Source organism: Octopus bimaculoides, chromosome 11, assembly GCF_046866305.1.
Source record: "Octopus bimaculoides isolate indiv1 chromosome 11, ASM4686630v1, whole genome shotgun sequence".
Taxonomy (NCBI): Eukaryota; Metazoa; Mollusca; class Cephalopoda; order Octopoda; family Octopodidae; genus Octopus; species Octopus bimaculoides.
This window is the reverse complement of record NC_142938.1, coordinates 8,222,010-8,243,763: the sequence shown is the minus strand read 5'-3', so window position 1 is coordinate 8,243,763 and position 21,754 is coordinate 8,222,010. Positions and strand designations below refer to the sequence as shown.

Sequence of the window (21,754 nt, the reverse complement as noted above, 5' to 3'; positions counted from 1 at the left end):
CTGTAACTTTCTATTTATTTTTCTCATTTGGCTGGTCAGATATAATAACCATAATTGAAACTTGTGCACACATTTCTAGTTTTCTCCTTATAAATCATTAATCTTGGCTTCATGTCTTCCATGTTGACACGAGGTTGGTTTCATTTCTAAAACTGCCTCTCTTGAACTGTCTTTTCCTTTCTAATAAATCTTGGTTCTTTTAATAACAGTAGTTCACAATTTTTTGTTTTTTTTTCCAAGTCTTTAATCATTAGTAACTGCTAATTGCTAGCTGGTGCTTTTCTATCCAGTCTACAAAGTTGAAATCTAATATTTCAAGATGGAAATTGGCAATAGAAAAAAAAGCATGTCACCATGGACACAGGCATGGCTGTGTGGTTAAGAAGCTTATTTTGCAACCACATTGTTTTGGGTTCAATCCCACTGTATAGCACCTTGAGCAAGTGTCTTCTACTATAGCTGTGGGCCGACCAATTCCTTGTGAGTGACTTTGGTAGATGGAAACTGGGAACCTGTCATACAAATGTGCATGTGTTAGTGTTTGTTTGTTTACATCCCTGTAACATGTAACTTAGTGGTTTGGCAAAAGTGGCTGATAGAATAAATACCAGATAAAAAAAAAAAAATGTACTAAGGTCAATTTCAACTAAATTCTTCAAGGCAGTGCATGTAAAGGTAGAAAGGTAAAAAATAACTGAATTAAGAGCCCTGTCCCTTCTAAAGCTTGTATTAACATCTTAAAATATCAACTCTGTTACAGAAACTTAATGCAATATATATATGGTTCAGTCAAGCCATATATTATAAATGTTAAGTGCTGCAAGGAAAAATTTTACTTAAAAAAAAAATGGGGGGAAAAAAAAACAAACTGTAAAACTATTTCATCATGAAGGAACACTTATTTGTGCTCGGAAGAAAATCATAACTGGTTTTTAACTTTCTTCCCCTGCTATATTCTGTTCAGTCGTGTTTGTCGGTAATTTCTTCTCTCTTTGAATCTGAGAAATATTGACTGCTCAATATTGTCTCCACAGAAATGGCCATGTGAATAAGCAATTAGACTACCTATCAGGTCTTAAATTGTGAATTCTTATTCACTGTAGATGTTTCATTGTAACTCTGGACAGGAAGCTTCATTCTTCTTGCTGGTACATATTACCTAATAAGCAAATTTTTTCCAGACCATAAGAATTTATTGGACTGGAGCAAGTAGCTATTCCCATGGGATGAATTGGATTTAAATGAATAAAACTAAGGAACCCTATTGCTGCTTCTGTTTACAGTAGTGAACCATGCTATCTTTGAGACTTAAAACTTGGTGGGCTTTGCTTTTGAGGAATGAGTGTCTTGTCCATGGGTATAAACAAGACTGGCTGAAGTGCTGGTCACCTGGGGTATCACATTCTTGGGGACACCGCTTCATATGTTTGGGATATCATCAGAAATATAAAGGGGGAAAAAATTGAAAATAAGATAAAATATTTTATTCTAACACTTAGTATGCATTTGTAGATTTTTTAAAATCTTTGTTATAAATTTTTTTAGCTATACCTGAAAGGGTACCAAATTTCAACATTCCAGGGTACCAGCAAACTGAGGGCCAGCTTTGGATACAGACCATATAATTAACACATTAGGCAGTTTGTATAATTATTTCTTATGTTATTGTGTTAGGAATAAGTGCCAAACTCGTATTTTATTTTGGGTATGATATATTCCTTCATCCATTTCCTGTTGCAGAAACTAGAAATCATCATTATGAGTTGATATGGTTTATAGAGACATTTTGACTGCTGTTATATTCTAAATTTAGGGCATTTTGTTCATTGCTGATATTCTCAAATCTTTTTTCTGTTCTATCAGTTTGATTGACAAATCATCATCATCATCATCATCATCATCATAACATCTGTTTTCCATGCTGGCATGGGTTGGACGGTTTGACAGAAGCCAATGAGCCAGAAGTTGCTGCCAATCTCCGATGTCTGTTTTGGCATGGTTTCTATAATTCGATGTCCTTCCTAAAGTTAGACACTTCACAGAATTTACTGGGGGCTTTTTACATGACACCAGTCCAAGTAGTGTCACCAAGTAACTCACAAGACAAGACTTGTCAACTGAAGGGGGCTGAGTTAGTATGTTTGCTCAAAAGAAATACCCAAAACCCAACTTGAATGCTTGCTCAATATTCTTTACTTAAAACTGACTTAGCATTTTGTGAAAATTCAACTAGATGCTAGAGGAAAAACTTTAAACAAAACGGCATGAATTATAAACAAACTTCTTTCCTTCCATTCAGGGTTTAGCCCTAATTCACTTTCTGTCTTAAGTCTGCTTCCTTTCGTCCTTTAGATCAGGGGTTCTCAACTGGGGTCCATTAAACATTTTTGTCTTATAATTCTAAGTCCTTTAATTCTGTCACTCATCATCACCATTATTTTAATTTCCACTTTTCCATGCTTTGCACAAGACAGACAGAGTCTATTGAGGCAGATTTTCTATGGCTAGATGCCCTCCCTGTCACCAATCCTCATCTGTTTCCCTATGGCCAGATGTGTTATCATAAAGACTGAAAACTAAATGTGCTGTTTGCCTGATAATGACACTCTTTTATACCTATCATGCCTTGTCAAGACAAGGAGATAAACATACACACACACATACATGTATGGTGGTGGGGGGGGGGCTTCTTTCATCTTCTATCTATCAAATCCACTTGCAAGGCTTTGGTCAGCCTGAGCCTATAGTTGAAGACACTCGCCCAAGGTATCACCCAGTGAGACTGAACCCTGAACTATGTGGTTGGAAAGTAAGCTTACTTCACAGCCATGCCTGTACCTTTTTCTTTTTTTTTTTTTAAATTTCACTAAATCACTATTCTTCAGTAATAATTTATTAGCCCTTAAATCTGAAGCTTATCCTCAAATTTTGTATGATGCTTCTCGGGTTGCCTACATTTTGCATTGTGAATTATGTTTCTCTTGAGATTTCTCTGGCAGAACTTCAGTGAAGGCCATAAACCACAGGCTGAATTGCTTTTTCTTTTTTTCTTGACTTCCTTGGTATTTTGAGTCCCAAAGTGATGAAAACTAAATTTCGATGACAGGAATTTGTATTGAATTTATTTTCTGGCGAGTATCTCAATTCACACTCATCTCTATCAACTTCTTCATTTGGTATTGGACTGTAGCCACACATCTTTTATGTTTTACTTGTTTCAGTCATTAGACTATGGCCATGCATTCTAATGATTCTGTCAGTTCGTTGTCTTATTGGAGGTAATAATTCTTTCTACTGGAAGCACAAGTCTTCAAATTTGGGATTACATCACCCTCAGTGTGTAACTAGTATTTATTTAATTGACCCCCAAAAGATAAAAGTCAAAGTCGACCTTGGCGGAATTTGAACTCAGAACATAGCAGCAGATGAAATACTGCTAAGCATTTTGCCTGGCGTGCTAACAATTCTGCCATCATTTATTGGAGTTAATGATAAAATTTGTTATAGATACAGCGTATTCGAAATAAAAGAAATAAATGGTAAAAGAACCAAAAAGATACTCTGGAGAAGGATAACTTTTTGGTGTGCAATTGTAACAAGAATTGGTAGAAAAAAAAGAAATTTTATGCAAAATGAATTAACTGAACCAAAAATGTAATGAGAATATTGCTGGATTTTGAAACATTAGTGACCACAGCAGACAAGTGCTTAATATGGTGCTTTAGTATATACTATGTAACATGGTATAAACTCACTGAGGTCCTCAAGTATTTATCTTGAGGTCATGATGTTGTACAAATTTTTATCAGCTACACAGAATTCTTTTGGATGTAAACAGTTATGGTTTCAAATGATAACACTGCTTTATTTTCATAGATTGGTTTTATGTAGTTCAAGTGGATTTCTGGGTGCTTTTTTTAAAAAACATTTCAAAATTTATTTTTTACTTGTTTCAGTCATTTGACTGCGGCCATGCTGGGGCACTGCCATGAAGGCTTTTAGTCAAACGCATCAACTCCAGTGCTTATTATTATTATTTTTTTTTTGTGTAAAGCTTAGTACTTATTCTGTTAGGTCTCTTTTGCTGAACCACTAAGTTACAGGAACATAAACACACCAACACCAGCTGTCAAGTCATGGTGGAGACAAACACACACACACACGCAAACATGCAAACACACACACACACTCACCTTTCAGTTTCTGTCTATCAAATCCACTCTCCCAAGGCTATAGTAGAAGACACTTGCTCAAGGTGTCATGCCATGGGACTGAACCTGGAACCATGTGGTTGGGAAGCAAACTTCTTACCACACATCTATTTATTTTTTTAAAATAAAAACTAGTTGCAATACTTAGAATTGGATTCTTATTCAAGCTGTAAGGCAACTGAAATCTCCATAGTGCAAAGCTGCTACAACTTTCCAAGAAGCCATTTTGAAAGAATTTGCATCTATATATATGTGTGTGTGTGTGTGTGTGTGTGTGTGTGTGTGTGTGTTTGTCCCCCCCCCACCATCGCTTGGCAACTGATGCTGGTGTGTTTACATCCCTGTAACTTAGCAGTTCGGCAAAAGAGACTGATAGAGTAAGTACTAGGCTTACAAAGATTGTATTGGAGTTGATTTGTTCGACTAAAGCCAGTGCTCCAGCATGACCACAGTCAAATGACTAAAACAAATAAAAGAAAAGTATATATATCATAACTTGCCTGAAGATCTTGTGCACCCACAGGCAAAACTCAGAGTAGTTAAGAGACTGGCTTGACCTAAATAAAGTATATTATTCTCTGCCCTGGTATTGAGTACTCTTTTCCCCCAACAGTCAGCACTAAAAAGCTGTACTATATATATATATATATATATATATATATATATATATATATATATTATTTTCCGCAAAGCTGAAGACCACATATACAATTAGAAAGTGTTATAGTGTGTGTTTAAGTTTTTTTTTAAAACCTTTAAGAACACACCTACACGCACGACTACACACAAACACACTCTATAAAACAATATTGTTTTGTTGATGAAAAGTTTTTCCTCCCCTCAACAGGAGAGAGAGAAAGAGAAAGCTTGGTGGATGCCTATTAATGGTAAGCTGCTAATGTGACTACCATTCAATTGGCTGCCAACCTTATCTATGACAGATTTTGAGCAGTGGCTTTGAAACAGAAGTTTATGGCAGTTCTTTTTGACACTTGGCAGGAGGAAGTAATATGCAGAGGTATTCAGCTGGAGATCAGATAAGAGGGTCTTGACATGAATGCTAAAGGCAGTCTGGATAGTTTATTCTCCTTCTTCTACTTTTTCTTTTTTCTATTTTCTTTTTTTTCTCCTTTTTCGTCTCCCCCCCTGTCTCTTTTGCTCTCCCTTGCCTCTTTGTTTATTTATTCTATTTTATTATTTTTTTTATTTTAGAATTAAAAGGGTACAATATTTGCTCCAAATATAAAACAAATATTAAAATAATTATCCCTTTCAATTGAATTAAATGAAATAATTAGTTTAGTTATACGTAAATGTTTAGAAAAATTTCTTTTGAGTTTTTTTCTCTTTCATTTAAGAAAAATAAATTTTGTTTTTTTCCAAGATAACCATGGCAATGTAGTCCCCTCACCACCACCACCAACCTCTTTCTTTCTTTCTTTTATTATTATTATAAAGAATTTCTGTTGTGGGGAGCAGAAAGGATATATTCTAAATTTATGATGGCAATATATGATTTCTATTTGATTGTTTCATTTATTTGTAAAGACAAGAAACAAATAAATATGACAGCTATTAAGTAACAAATTCATGTTATTTCTTGAAACCCCTCCTAACCTTCCCTCGCCTCCGTAATTCTATCTAAATTGGGGACCTTGTTTTGTCTAGGGCGTTAATTACATTGTGTTCATTGAATGTATCAGGCTGGAGGAGGAGGAGGAGGTGGTGGTGGTGGCTGTGCTTGTGCTGGGCTGTAAAAATTTTGAAGTCATTACGGATTGGGATTCAAAACATGTTCTGATATACAACTCCGGTAGATAATTTCTGCTACTCACATGACAGATTGCTGTGTGAGAAGTTGCTGAGAGTGACAACAATAACAGAATTTACCAATGCTATAAGATATTAAGAGAGCGATGGTGGCGATGGAATTTTCTCTCTCTCTGTCTTTTTCAGTTTTCTGTTTTGCTTTTTTCTTTCTTTCTTTCCCCACCTTTTTTTCTTTTTTTTCACTACTGTGCAATTTTTGTCTCTGTTAAACTGTTTGCTCTACGGTTAAAATAGAATGGCACGAAAATGATCAAATTTGTCGTGTTATTGTGTGTGTACATGTTTGCACAAGCATTCACTCGCTATTATACAATCTGATTGCTCTTAAACTGTGATTAACTGTTAATAGGAACACGAGTCTTTTGTTGACTCAGGGAACTGATTTAGATGAGGAATGCTCAAGGCACACAAGGCCTCAGGTTTTATGGAAGAGAAGAGGATTCATATGATCTTTTATCTTTCCTTTTTGTTGGTTCAGTCATTAGACTGCAGCCATGCTGGGGCACTGCCTTGAAGGGGTTTAGTCAAACATCGACCCTGGTACTTATCTTGAAGTCTGGTACTCATTCTGCCTGTAACTTTTGCTGAACTGCTAAGTTACAGGGATGTAAACAAACCAACAGATTGTCAAGCAATGGAAGGGAATACACAAACACACACACACACACACACACACTCATGCTTACACACACACATACATGATAGGTTTCTACATAGTTTCCATCTACCAAATTCACACAAGGTTATATCAGAAGATATCTGCTCAAGGTGCCGCACTGTGGGGCTGAACCCAAGACCACATAGTTGCAAAATGAGCTTCTATAATTAATAACATTTCCGAAATATGAAAATTAACGACATTCTTGAAATATAAAATTTTGAAGATGTCAATTTCTATGTGAATCTTAAATGAAATAAGGAAATGATTTCTACCTTTAGCACAAAGATATAAATTTGTGGGAGTGGTTATAGTCTGTTGGCTTGACTCTGTATTGAGTGTATAGTGGGTGTGTCAATTCACAGGGTGCAACGAGAGGTGAAGGACAAAGTAGACTTGTTGCAAGAGTTTAACACAAAACACAGAAGTAGAAACTAAATATTGGTTTCGAATTTTGGCACAAGGCCAGCAATTTCAGGGGTGGCTGTGTGGTAAGAAGCTTGCTTCCCAACCGCATGGTTCCATATGAAGTGAATTAACGATAACAGTGACATAGTCATTGCAGAGAAGGTTGGGGTGAGAAATTGCGATTCTGATTGCTTTTTCAAAGTAAGTTTAAATTGATTTCACTATGGTACTTTTTGATTATCTCACCCCCATTAAAAAATTGCCATTAAAAAAAAAACTGGGTTATCTCCCCACTAAAAAATTGAGTTTATGTGACGAGATTGGATTAAAAGAGTTAAATCCTTTTGATTCAACACCTCAACACATTGTCGACATTTGGCATCCTCAATAGGAATGGTAGGATTTGTTATAAAAATGTTATCAGATTCAGTAAGATGTTTAATTTTTTTTTCCAGTTTTCATGTTTATTAATCTTTCCAGTTCTGTATGATTTGTTATCAAAATATTATCAGATTCAATAAGATGTTTCATCTTTTCGCTTTTGTTTTTTGTTTTTTTTTTGTTTTATTGAGGGTTAAACAATTTTTTTAAATGAGGAAGATAACCAAAAGTTCCGAAATTTCTCATAAAACTTGGAGAGATAACCCAATATTCTAATGGGGGTGAAATAACCATAAAGTACTGTAACTGCACTATATAATGAATGAATGCAATTATATTGTAACATATCACAAACAGAGGTTAATTTTGAACATTAGTGTGTTGTGCATGTCTCTTTAGGAAAAAAATTATTTAGCAAACTTGTAGCAACAAGTTTTTCTGATAAAATACAAACTTTTTTTAAATAATTCTTCTTATTTTTATCACTGTCTCAGTTGACATAGACAATACAGCAACTAAATTTTAAAAAAGAAAAAAAATAGTCGAGTGAAATTTTTTGACATCAAGGCCAAGTTATAAGAATTTAACTTTTAATCATGTGATTATTCTTGTGAATTGGAATTAAAATTAGAACTGCAGTTATTGTATCTAACGAGGGTCAAATTATTCTGTTCTTGAGACTGTTCATAAGTTGTTTGGCATGTTTTTAATTTCCATTTCTATTGTTGATTTTTAAAAATTCTTTACTGTTGTTTTATTATTTTATATGTTGTCTGTGTATCCGATTTCCATGGTTAAGAGTAAACACCCAGAGTTGAACAATCTTGAAGGATCACGTGATAGAAACGTTGACTAAGGGTTTTAGCTCTATAACTCGAAAACTAGTTTTGTTATAAAATCATACATTTTGCCTCTACAAAACGACTTTAACTCTTTAGCATTTAAACCATGTCCAGCTCAAATATTCTACCTGTTTTATATTCAAACTGGCCAGATCCAGCTTCTCAAACCTGCACTATAATGTCATTCTAAAAATAAACAGTCACATTATTGAAACCCCAAAACTACAAGATAATGATTCAATAATAATGGATAATAAATGATTTGATAATAATGAATAATTCAAAATAATGAAAATAAATAAGCATTGCATTTGACGAAGTAATGTGAATGCTAAAAGGATAAAATATCTTTCAAGAAGCATGTGATGATGTATAATAAATTTGTTTTTCCCACAAAATATTATAGTAAAATAGGGGTGCATCTTATGTGAGTGTGTGTCCTATATGCCTGTGATGTGTCCTATGTATATGCCTATGTATGTGTCCTATTTACCACATACATAGTGGTTAATGATCTTAAAAGATTATGAGATGACATTAATGTTTCTTTTCTTTTTCTATTTCAGGTTCACCACTGTTGCTGTTTGCTAATCGCAAAGATGTGCGTCTTGTTGATGCAGCAGACTCACAGAATTCTTCTGTGATAATCAGTGGCCTTGAAGATGCTGCTGCAGTGGATTTCTTCTATGCTGAGAACTCAGTCTTTTGGACTGATGTCAGCTTGGAAATGATTAAAAGAACCTATATAAACGGCTCCCAAACCAGCACCAATGTGATTACATTTGGATTGTTATCGCCGGATGGTTTAGCCCTTGATTGGCTAGGAAAAAAGCTTTATTGGACTGATTCCGAAACCAATCGGATTGAAGTCAGTAATTTGAATGGATCATTTCGTAAAATATTATTTTGGGAAAATTTAGATCAGCCACGGGCTATTGCTCTGGATCCTTTAAACGGGTAAGTAATCATTCCTTTCTAATCTTTTGTTTCGGTCACGGAACTGTGGTCATGCTGGGGCACCGCCTTGAAGTATATAGTTAAACAAATTGACCCCAGTACATATTTTTTAAAGTCTGGTACTTACTCTCTTGGTCTTATATGCCAGACTGTTATAGGGACATAAACAAACCAATACTGGTTGTCAAGTTGAGGTAGTGGGACAAGCACAAAGAGAGAGAGAGACAGACATGCATATAGACATATATATATAACAGGTTTCTTTTAGTTTCTGTTAATGAAATCTACCCGTAAGTTTTTGGTTTATCCAGTTTTGGGAGCTAAATTAGGAGACACTTGTCCAAAGACACTTGTCGAAGGTGCTACAGTGGGATTGAACCTGGAACCATATGTTTGAGAAGCAAACTTCTTACCACACAGCCAGCCATGCTTGTGCCTATATATATATATATATATATATATATATATATATATATATATATATATATATATATATATATATATATATATATATATATATATATATATATATATATATATATACACACACAAACAATTGCAGCGTGGAAGGTGTTTATAAGCCATTTAAGAAACACACAAAAACCCTTAGATTCACTTCAACATTTAATTTCCATGCTGCACGGAATTTTGTCAGTGAACAGGTTGCGGTCTCAAAGCGACGAAAATATTTTGGGAAATTAAATTTAAATGTTGAAGTGAATCTAACGGTTTTTGTGTGTTTCTTAAATGGCTTATAAACACCTTCCACGCTGCAATTTTTTCCGTTCCAGCACACAATCTCAGATCAGGTCACTTGCTATGCAAGTACATCTCCAGAGTTGAAAAATATTGTTATAGGTATAAATATACCGTAAACAAGTATATTTATACCTATAATGATATTTTTCAACTACTATTTTTCATATTCTTATTACTTGCTCTGGCTGTTTATTTTCACTTTTACGTAATTTAGACAACAATATATTCACTGCACCCTGTGTGTGCACACACACACACACACATATGTATATTTCATAAGCTCAGAGAATGGTGAGGAAATGACTCGGATATTTTATGTCTAGTTTGGTTTCTCATAATTTTAAGTTCAAATCCTACCAAGATCATGTGTCAGTAACATGTTGAAATCAGGTTAATTGACAACACTCCTTTAACAAAAAGAACATTATACTCAGACTAATAATATAATTAAGCTATTAATTTAGCACACATACTTTTTAGTAATTTAAGTCTTTAATAAATTTCAAATCTCTTCAGTGTAGCCTCATATCTAATTTCAAGTATACGTTTTCTTTATAAATAAAAAAAATATATATATATATAAGGTGCCACGTAAAAAGCATTGGTACTGATACCATGTAAAAAGCATGAGTGATGGTGCCATGTGAAAAACGCTGATGATGGTGCCATGTAGAATGCACTGGTGATGAGTCCACATAAAAAGCATTGGTTATGGTGCCACGTAAAAAGCACTGGTACTGGTGCTATGTGAAAAGCACCCAGTACACTCTGTAAAGTGGTTGGGGTTAAGAAGGGCATCCAACGATAGAAGCCAAGCCAAAACAGACTACGGAGCCTGGTGCAGCTCCTGGCCTTGCCAGCTTCTCAACTGACCCTTGTATCGTTGGAAGGACACCTAACTTATTCCAATAAGCTTCTTCTTTAAGCCCTTCTTTCCCAAGGAGCATAGGCCATCGATGACTTTTCTCCACATTTCTCCACCCTGGATTGTCCTTTCTACTTCTCTCCAGTTGTTTCAGCCATGCTGGAGCTTTGCCTTGAAAGGTTTTAGTCAAATAAATCAAGCTCGGGACTTATTTTATTGGTCTCTAAGCTTAGTACTTATGCTATCAGTCTCTTTTGCTGAACCGCTATGTTATGGGAAAGTAAACACATTAACACCGGTTGTTATGTAGTGACAGAGGTGACAAGCACGAATGCAAAGACACACACACACACACACACACACACACACACACACACACACACACATATATGATAATATACAATGGGCTTCTTTCAGTTTCTGCTACTAAATCCATTCACAAGGCTTTGGTCAGCCTGAGGCTATAGTAGAAGACACTTGCCAAGGTGCCATGCAGCGGGACTGAACACAGAACCATGTGGGTGGGAAGCAAGTTTCCTATCACACAGCCATGCCTGGATCCTTGCTTTTTAAGCTCTGCCCCCAGCTGTTTTAAGGGCATTTTCCTTTCCAGCTCCCTTGTGGGTTATGTTTTCCCAAGGGAGGGATGGCCTTCTTCTCCCAGGTCTTGTTGGTTTTGAATTGTCATCGGTGCTTCTGTAACTTTGCTTTTCCTTGGGTAGGGCTGTCAGCTCTATGCAAACCCATTTTTGCATTGAGAGGTGGTCCTTATTAGTGTGGTCTCTATCCTTTGACATGTTCAGTCCTACCAAGAACCTGCCCTCCGCTGAAATAGCTCTTGAGGTCACTGTGGCTCACAAGCTTCTGAATCACAATAAATGCTAACTTTTGACATTGTGTTCGTTATTCTAATAACATATTTGCAGATAACACTTAATTTGTTGAGTAATTCCATTCATGCTTGCATAATTTTAAAAACATTACAAATATTTCTGTAATTTTTTCCATAAATACTATTAGTAATGGCTTGGTTGTATCATTTTCTCATCCCCTCCATACATTAGAATAAAATGGTTGCATTTTAGATGTTGGTTTGAGTTTAAACCAGGCAAAACTTTGGAACTGTACCAACATGAAAGATGATTTTTTTTTGTTTTGTTTTTCAATGAAGATTCATAGATCATGAACAAGATGTTTGGATGATATTCATGAACTCAGTTGATTATGCTTGGGAATCCATCAAGAGAGTTTAACAGTGGTTGTTTCCGATAGGACCCTATGGAGGAGGTGCCTGAGGATTCTAGCCAGCAGCTCTCCTAGGAATAGTGGGTAGTGAAAATGAATGGGTGGATATTAAAAATCCTGATCAAATTTATTTTTTTTAATAATTCAAAGGAGAAAGGCTCTGAACATGGAAAGTGAATCTTCCTAGTTTTGTCCGCCTTGATAAATACTATGTCTGGTCTATTTCATATGAGTCTCATAGTTAATTCAGAGCAAAGAGAACATTGGAAACCTATTAAATGAAAGTATGCAGTTATACAGTGTCACTGATTATAAGAACGTTGGTATGGCTTATAGGCACAGGTGTGGCTGTGTTGTTAACCCTTCATGGGCTGGTGGGGTTGGAATTACACAAAAGCCATTGGGGTCCCCCTTTTATTTTTGTGCATTTCCACACTATCCATAAAGTAATATTTGTTTAATCTTGTATATACATGATACAGAACAAGAAATTTAATGCTTTTTTTTATAGTTTTATAAACCATATATATAGCACTAAATATAAAATAAAACAAAAAGAAAAAAGTATATTGATTCATACCAGTACAAGTACGAAGAAAATTGACTTATAGTTCACCAGGAGCGTCAATAGGGTCCAGTCGGACCCCAATGACCATATTTTATGCTATAACATCCATATGACTGGAAATGTTTAACTCAAAATTTGTATGTGCATACATAAACTATTAACAATAAAAGTCAAGAGATACAAAATCATTTGAATAAAAAATGTAAAAGTTGCATAACTTTTAAAATTTGCTGGGGTCCCAAGGGATCCTGCCATCCCATGAAGGGTTAAAAAGCTTACTTCCCAACCATGTGGCCATGTGGTTTGGGGTTCTGCTCCACTTTGCTGTTCCTTGCTTGGAAACAGGTGAGGGCTGGTGACAGAAAAGACGTCCACCTAATAGAAAACATGTCTCAATGAATTCTGTCTGACCCATGCCAGCATAGAAAAGTAGACATTAAATGATGATGATGGTGGTGTAAAGTCTTTGAGCTAATTACATCCTATTCCCAGGATGACTACAACTTTACTTTCCCCAAATAAACCTGAAGTCGTATGCTTATGTAAGAAATCAATATTTCTCTGAGCTCCACTATCTAAACGTTATGCTTTCCAAGAATCTGCTTAGCTTAATTTCTATTTTATAAATATCGTGACAGTCATTAGATGTTAATGTTAATTGAATTAGTCACTTTCTTTATTTCTAATATTATCACATTGTCTACCATATGGAATTTCAATATGAGTAACATTTTTTAAAAAATTAGGATTATATTTATCATACGCTCTACTCTCCCTCCCATTTCTCTCTCTCTCTTTCTCTCTCTCTCTCTCTCTCTCTCTTTCTCTCTCTCTCTCTCTCTCTCTCTCTCTCTCTCTCTCATATATGTAAGCATGGCTGTGTGCGGTAAGATGCTTCCTTCCCAGCCACATTGTTCCAGGTTCAATTCCACTGTGAAGCACCTTGGGCAAGTGGCTTCTACTATAGCCTCAGCCAACTAAAGCCTTGTGAAGTGGATTTGGTAAGTGGAAACTGAAAGAAGCCCGTTGTATATACAGGGTTGGCCAGAAGTCACCTGACAGTAAATCAAAATTTAGAAACCTACAACAAATGAGGCGTTTTAGTAACAGAGTGTCGTAAACACCACTCCGGCCATTTTCGAAGTTAGTATATCATTCTCTTTGTCTTGACATCTAGAATCTGAAAAAGTTGGGTGGAAGAAATGGTGAGGCTTGCAATAAGGTTGAAAATCTGGTTGAAACATAATTGTACCTCGATGCTATTGACACAACGCTCACTCACCCAAACTCGGACCAGAGAGTTTAGTAACACACCATCGTAAGCACACATGCTCAATCAATAACTTTGGTGTGGTCCCTGTACTATTTACTTGCTGAAAGCAAGTTGCAGCATACATAGATCTGAATTGGGCCCCTGGGCAAATCAATGCACTAATTAGGCCCTGTAGTATTTTTTACTGACTGTCTGCAACAATATTCATAGATCAGAACTGAGCCTCTAGACCAGTGCTCTGCAGCCGGTATGCCGTGGCTCACCAGTGTGCCATGAGAGGATGCTCGGTGTGCCACAATGTAACCTGAATATAATTTTTTTCCCCTATACGTTTAGTTATATTTTTAGTTCAGGTGTGCCGCCGGTTTTTGAAAAGAATATAAATGTACTACAAGTGAAAAAAAAGGTTTTGGAGCACTGCTCTACGCCTGTGAGGCCCCTGGGCAACTGTCCAGTGTGCCCATGTCTCAAGGTGACACTGAACTTATTGTGCTGTTAAGATGTGGATGGTATTTAACCCATGTCATAGTGTGCTGAGCTGTGGTGGTCTTGTGCAGCCCATTGGACAGATGATGTACACTACAGTTTTATTGTGTTTAAGACATGTTGCTGTCAGACATGTTTCTGTCCAATCAATTGACTGTAAATAATTTTCTGATGTTGCACATCTGGCTTGGTGAGGTACTTAATTCTCATTGTACTCTGTGACCCACCTAGTGTAAGACCTACTCGAGACTGCTTGTTATGAGTGAGAAAAATATTTTAGTAGCTGTGTCCCCCACTCACCCAACTACCCACAGATCATAAAACTCTGAATGTTTAGTTGTATATCGTTTTTTTTTTCTTCTTTTTTTTTCTTACAAAAGGATGATCGATGTTCTGCAACACTCTCTCAAATATATACCCTCCTCCTTCTCATCATCATCATCATAATCATTCTGTGTCCACTTTTCCATGCTTGCATGAATCAGACAGAATGTGGTTTTAGGTTCAGACCCAGTGCACGATACTTTAGACAAGTGTCTTCTGCCATAGCCCTGAACCAATGCCTTGTAAGTGAATATGGTGGATGAAAATTGTGTGGGAGTCTGTTGTGTATATAGGTGCACCATCATCTCCAAACTGCTCGTTATGACTAGAACTCCTATTGTACTGAGTTACAGCGCCTACATTGGCTAACATTCTATGATTCTGGATATGTCAGTACTTATCTTCAGTATATTCTAAATTCAATCCGAGCCACATGCAAAGCATCATATCATGTAAGTCCATTAGAAATCCCAAAAGTGCAATATGGTGAGACTGCAGCAGCCCACCTAAGCAGGAAAGAGCAACAGGATGCTGAACATGAATTCAAATCATGTAGAAGATGCAACAGAGCATTCAACCATATCAGGCATATGTGCAGCTATATGGGTCCTGCTCTTGATTGTGTTACATGTCTGCTTTTCAAATGCAGCAGGCTCTTTCTACTGCACCAGCTTTCACTACTTTTTAAATAACTACCTTAATAACTGTGTTACCCACAGAACATTGGAAAATTGCCAGTGTTAAGGGTGACTGTACATCATTTTTTTAATAGCTGTTGTCCGGTCAGTTTCACAAGTTGAATGAACATATTGATAGTCCTGTGTCAGAGAGATACTTTGGAACCCTCATAACCTTATTTGACCCTTATGGTTTGGATCTATCTCCAGCTGTTGTGGCCAGCTCATTAAATTTCTATCTTGATTTTGCCAAAGCCTTTAATTCTGTGCCATACAAATAACTTAGTGAAGCTCTCTGCAATGGGCAAATATTACTGGTTGAAATTCAAAGTGTTTGTTGCAGGATAACATTTTTCACCTAATATAATGACATCTGATGTCCTACAGGGCTCTGTTCTTGGTTCCCTCTTATTTGTTGCATACATTAATGAAACTGATGCCAACACAAAACGTGTTAATGTGTTAAAACAGGCAGATGACATTAAGCTGTACTATATGATAAAAAAACCAGACAAAAAAAGACCAAAAAAACCCGATCCTGTTTGCTATAGAGCTTTCTGACAATTTGACTTGGAAACAATGTAGTAAGAGATTATTGACTGGTGACTCAAGCTCGCTGCAGACAAGTGTACCTCCATATATTTTGGGAGGCAAAAACTTGGAATTTCCTACTCACTTCACAATTCCAACTTTAAGGAGTCTGTTAGTGAACATGACTTTGGTATTATTGTTGACAATAATTTCAGGTACTCACTCAGTTGTGTTTTATTTTTTATTATTATTATTTTTTTCTTCTCCTTTTTCCCTGTTCTTTTCTGTCTTGCAAGTTGCTTGGCAACCTCACTAGTGCTGGTGCCACATAAAAAGCAGCCAGTATACACTGTGAAGAGGTTGGCTTTAGGAAGGGCATCCAGCTGTAGAAACCATGCCAAAGCTGACACTGGAGCTCGGCACAGTCCAGCAGCTCACTGGATCCTGTCAAACCCTCCAACCCATGCCAGCATCAAAAACAGACATTCAAATGATATTGAAAATAGATTCAGTTTGCTCTGGGCTTATCATAATGTACTTTGAGGTTATTTTGACTGGTGACTCACAATCTCAAGGCAGTGATAGCTCGTCTTAAGCTACAAACACTGGTATTTCACCAGGTGTCTAACAAGGAAGAAAGCCAGGTTCATACAAGAAGTCTGTCCTTGAAACTTATACGTTTGTGCTGTCTGCTGCTGAACAGGGAAAAGCTTGAAAATCTGCTTGGGTGTTAAGAAGACAACAGCATATAATTGAAGTAGCTACACAGAGATTGTGCATCATATTTGCATTATGGAGGTGTCTGTGAGATAGAAAAGAAGCTTAAGACATTTGTTGAGTGGTTAAACAAATACTCACAATTAACACTGAAAAGTGGTTGCAAATATTTACATTCAACATAGAGATTGATTGTATCCGAACAAACAATTGCAAATCATCTTGATAGAAGAGCAATTTCATTAAAGGAAAGTGAATTATACCAAGACTAACTGTGTTTTCTCAATTGTTTATGAAAACTCATCACGGGGGTTTGTTTTGAGTCGTATTTGACAGTGGATGCCTTTCCTGACATCCAAACTCCTAGTAGCTTCCTACGACATACAGATGTGTGCACAAAGTATAAAGATATAGGATACACTCTGTATAAAGATTGATGAAATGCAGTTCTAATTTATGCCAAGAAGAGGAATGACTGATAAAGTCTTTATTATAAGGCAGTCACAGGAAAATAAGTAGATGTTGTTTCATGGGTTTGTTGATCTGGAGAAAACTTTTGACAGGGTTTTAGTCCAGGCCTGGCCAACTTGAATTACTGCAGGCCATTTTAATCACAGCAAGTTTTTGAGGGCCACTTGTATACTGACAGAATTGAAAGCATTTTGCTTTCTCATGCTACTATTACAATAATGAATGAATTCCTTATGAAAATTGACTCAATGAGAGTCACTAAAATGAAATGTGTGTGGAGTAAGTCCTCATGAGAAGGGGAATATTGCTGAAGCTGAAGAGAAAAGGTACATGATGCATGTGTAAGAAATGTTATGGTTTCTGAGAGTGATGCTATGGTTTCTGAGAGTGATGTATAGCTAATGAACACAGTAGCAAGGAAAGTTGGAAAGGAAAAAAAGAAAAACAACTAAAACTGTTAGGACAATCAGTATTCCAGTTGATCTGATCAGTGGAATAGCCTGCTCATGACATTAACTTGCAAGTGGCTGAGTGCTTCACAGGCATGCATACCCTTAATATAGTTCTCGGGGAGATTCGGCATACCACAGAAAGTGACAAGGCTGGCCTTTTGAAAGACAGAAACCACTCATTTTTGCTAGCTGAGTGGAGTGGAGCAACGTGAAATAGAATGTCTTGCTCAAGGATACAATGCACTGCTGGGTGTTGAATTCAGAACCTTACAGCTGTGAGCCAAATACCCTAACCGCTTAGCCACATTGCCTTCACCAGTAGGGAAGGTTAGACAGAATTGGAATGAGAATGGTTCAGTGAATGAGTGGAGAATTACTGAGAGAGGAAAGCCATGAATTGCAGAGAATGATGGGAATAATGGATGTTGTGAAGACAAATTAGATGAAATGACTGGGTGATGGGCAGAAGAAGGATGGAATTGATTGTGTGAGAAGATTAGTAGAAATGACTGTGGGAAGAATTAGAAACAGAAGGCCAAGAAAACATGGCTAAAGATGATGGAGGAGCAAATGAGGGCAAGGCAGGGAGATTGATGAGAATGATGTGGAGGATAGGTCAAGATGAGGGGAAGTGTCATGGGGTCCTGCAAAGCTAACCCTTGCCTTATTAGGGGGAAAAAATAACCTTAAAATGCTTCGTGTTAATTCCTTATGAAAATTGAGCTGTGTAAGTATTAATTCAAAATAATCGTTATTCAGATGTCAAAACTACAGTAAAATAAATGTACCAGTTTCATGTCAAGAGAGGCTGATTTGTACTGCGTATATGATTACATATATTTGTATATATAAATATATGTAAGTATACACATACATTTACTCATTCATGTGTATACATACATGCATATGTATGTGTGTGTGCACTTGTGGTAGTGGAGTGCCAGTATTTGTGTCTCTGTGTGTTTGAACATGTGTATTTAAAGATTTTGCAAGGCCATTTCTCATGCAAAATCTGACTCCAATATAGCTTAATTTTCTATTTCTCATTGCTTCCATTTTATTTTAATCATCTCCTTATATAACTAGCAACTAATGTAATGTAATATATTAACTAGCAGCTCATGTTATGTAATATATATAACTTGCAGCTCATGTTATGTAATATTTGTAACCAGTTACTTATATAACATTTGTAAGAACAATTAACTAGAATTATATAAATTTTTCTACAGATCTCTAATAGGGTTAGAGAAAATTTTTTTAAAGAATTCATTTATTAATCTTTTTTTTTTCCTGTTTAGTAATCATTTTTAACCTTTTTGTTACCATGTTTCTGTTGAAATACATTGCCTTTGTTTCAATTAATTTTGAAAATAATGAAGAATTTAGCAAAGTAACTTTATCATTATTAACCTGGTGTATGGAACATAGATGAACAGGAAATTTTGAAAGATGGTTTTTAGATCACTTGAACTCTTTTGTTACCATATTTATTTTGAGATGCTCTGTGTTTCTTTCATTAATTTCAAATATAACAAAGAATTTAGTAAAATAACTTGGTTATCATTAAGCTAGTGTTAGGAACATAAATTGTGCCTAAGGTTTGGTGGAAGATTTTAATTAAAAGCTTATGAAAACAAGACATTTGTACTACAAAGCCAGAGGCGGTTTCAGCCGGGTTGGTATCGAAAGGGTTAAACACGAAATTTGTATCATTGAAACAGAAGTGGTTTTGGGTGGGTTGGTAACAAAAGAGTTAACTTGTATTTTATATATTTTAACTTCTAATTTGTATGTTTTTTATATATTTTACAGCTATATGTACTGGACAGACTGGGGTGAGCGGCCTAAAATTGAACGTGCTGGAATGGATGGGAATAAATTAAATCGTTCTGTGATAATAAGTGAAGATATCCACTGGCCAAATGGCTTGACTTTAGACTATGATGATTCCAAAATTTATTGGGCTGATGCCAAACTCAATTTTATTCATAGTTGTAATTTTGATGGATCTGATCGCAGGCCAGTTGTAGAAGGTTCTTTACCTCATCCTTTTGCATTGACACTCTTTGAAGAAACACTTTTTTGGACAGATTGGCACACCCGTGCCATTTATTCATGTGATAAGAGAACTGGGAACAATAAGGAGGTGGTACACAGTGATATCTTCTCACCAATGGATATTCATGTCTACACTGCCAAGAGACAGCCTAGCAGTGAGTAGCAAATTCTTACCATTCTGTAGAGGAAATTGCTTGTTTATCATGACAATTATTTTCATGTTCTTGTTTTTTTTTTGTTTTGTTTTTTTGTCACCCTGGAATTTGTATCTTGAATTTACTTTTACTTTTACTTTTACTTTTACTTATTTCAGTCATGTGACTGTGGCCATGCTGGGGCACTGCCTTGAAGAACTTTTATTCAAATGAATTGATCCCAGTACTTTTTTTTTTTATTTTAAAGCCTGGTATTCATTCCATCTCTTTTGCCGAACTCCTAAATTAAAGGGACGTAAACACACCAACACCAGTTGTCAAGTGGTGGTAGGGGACAAACACAGACACACACACAAACAATGGGCTTTTTTCAGTTTCCACCTACCAAATCTATTCACAAGGCTTTGGTTGGCCTGAGGCTATAGTAGAAGACACTTGCCCCAGGCACCATGCGGTGGGACTGAACTCAGAACCTTGTGGTTGGAAAGAAAACTTCTTACCACACAGTCATACCGGTGCTTATATTTTGTTTTAATGTTAATAGCACATCTAACAGTTAATTTCTTATCACTTTGATCACATAGTAAGAGCACAAGGCATACAATGATTGTTACTATTGGGTTGTCCGGAAAGTTCGTGCCGATTTATAGTAGCTTACCTTTTGACTTATTTGCCATGAAATCACCTCAATTCTGGGAAGAGAGTATTTTCAAGTTAAAGGAAAGATGGAGACGCATTGTTCAACAAAATGGTTCATATTTGGTTGATTAAAAATGTACTGGCAAGTATTTATTGACCGCTTTCTTTCCTTTAAAAATTGGCACGCACTTTCCGGACAACCCAATAGAAGAAAAAATAGAGGGCAAACACTCGAGAGGAAGACCTAGAACAAACTGGTTTGATTACAAGAACTAAACTGAACCGTCATATGGCGAATGTGTAAGAATGGCAAAGAAAAGACCTAAATGGAGATCCTAGGTATTGAACCTGCTGAGAGCAGCTGTCCTCATCCATACGTATCACATAGCCATACCAGCACAGTCTGTGGAGTGCTCAGCCACTTGCACATTACTTTCATGAACAGGGCATTCTGTTGATCAGATCAACTGGAACCTTCACAGTCAACTGACGGAGTGCCCCATTATATATACGACTGGCTTCTTTCAGTTTCTCCCTACCAAATCCACTCACAAGGCTTTGACTGGCCCAAGGTTGTAGAAGAAGACACTTACCTTAGGTTCCACACAGTGGGACTGAACCCAGAACTATATGGTTGGTAAGCAAACTTCTTACCATACCATTACTCCTGCACCCATGTGTGTCATCCTGTTCAGTGTGTTTGCAGGCAATGAGTTTTATGTAGGTCTTGTAAGTTTTTGATAGAATTAAGGAAATTTGTTATAAACTGTGAAAGATATTCTTCAATATAGTTCCAAATCAGGAGCATGGGAAATGTTTTTGTGTTGATTTACAAAATTAAGCTTACTTGGCAGTGATTTGTTCAGTTTGACCATGGTGTCAATGACTATTTAAAAATAGATTATTTATCTCGGAGTTTAAGATTTGAAATCTAATACCCTGGTACCCAAGATAGCAAAGATTTGCAGAGATGTATAAGTATTAGATTAATAACTCAGATATCTTATGAATACACTCTCTAGTTTGTGTAGTCTTTGTAAGCCAGCTTGTAGGCTGAACATTTTTAGCATGAATTCTCTCCTTAATGATTCATTTAAGTTTGGTACTTATGAAAATGAGAGTTTACAAAGTATTGGGTTGTCAGATAAATTTGATTTAAAAAATTTTTCTGCTTGGTATTCCAACATCATACATCTGAAAAAAGATAACATTTATTCATATTTCAAAAGTGATAAACAGAAGTT

General features: G+C 36.2%; 1 protein-coding gene across 1 annotated transcript in view; it reads left to right on the top strand.

Moving 5' to 3' along the window:
* LOC106880891 (low-density lipoprotein receptor-related protein 6) overlaps positions 1 to 21,754 on the top strand; it is a 56,579-nt gene that overhangs the window by 13,620 nt on the left and 21,205 nt on the right. The window contains exons 2-3 of the mRNA XM_014931044.3: positions 8,897 to 9,287; positions 19,471 to 19,871. Coding sequence (XP_014786530.1) covers positions 8,897 to 9,287; positions 19,471 to 19,871 — 792 coding nt within the window. The remainder of the gene's footprint in view (positions 1 to 8,896; positions 9,288 to 19,470; positions 19,872 to 21,754) is intronic.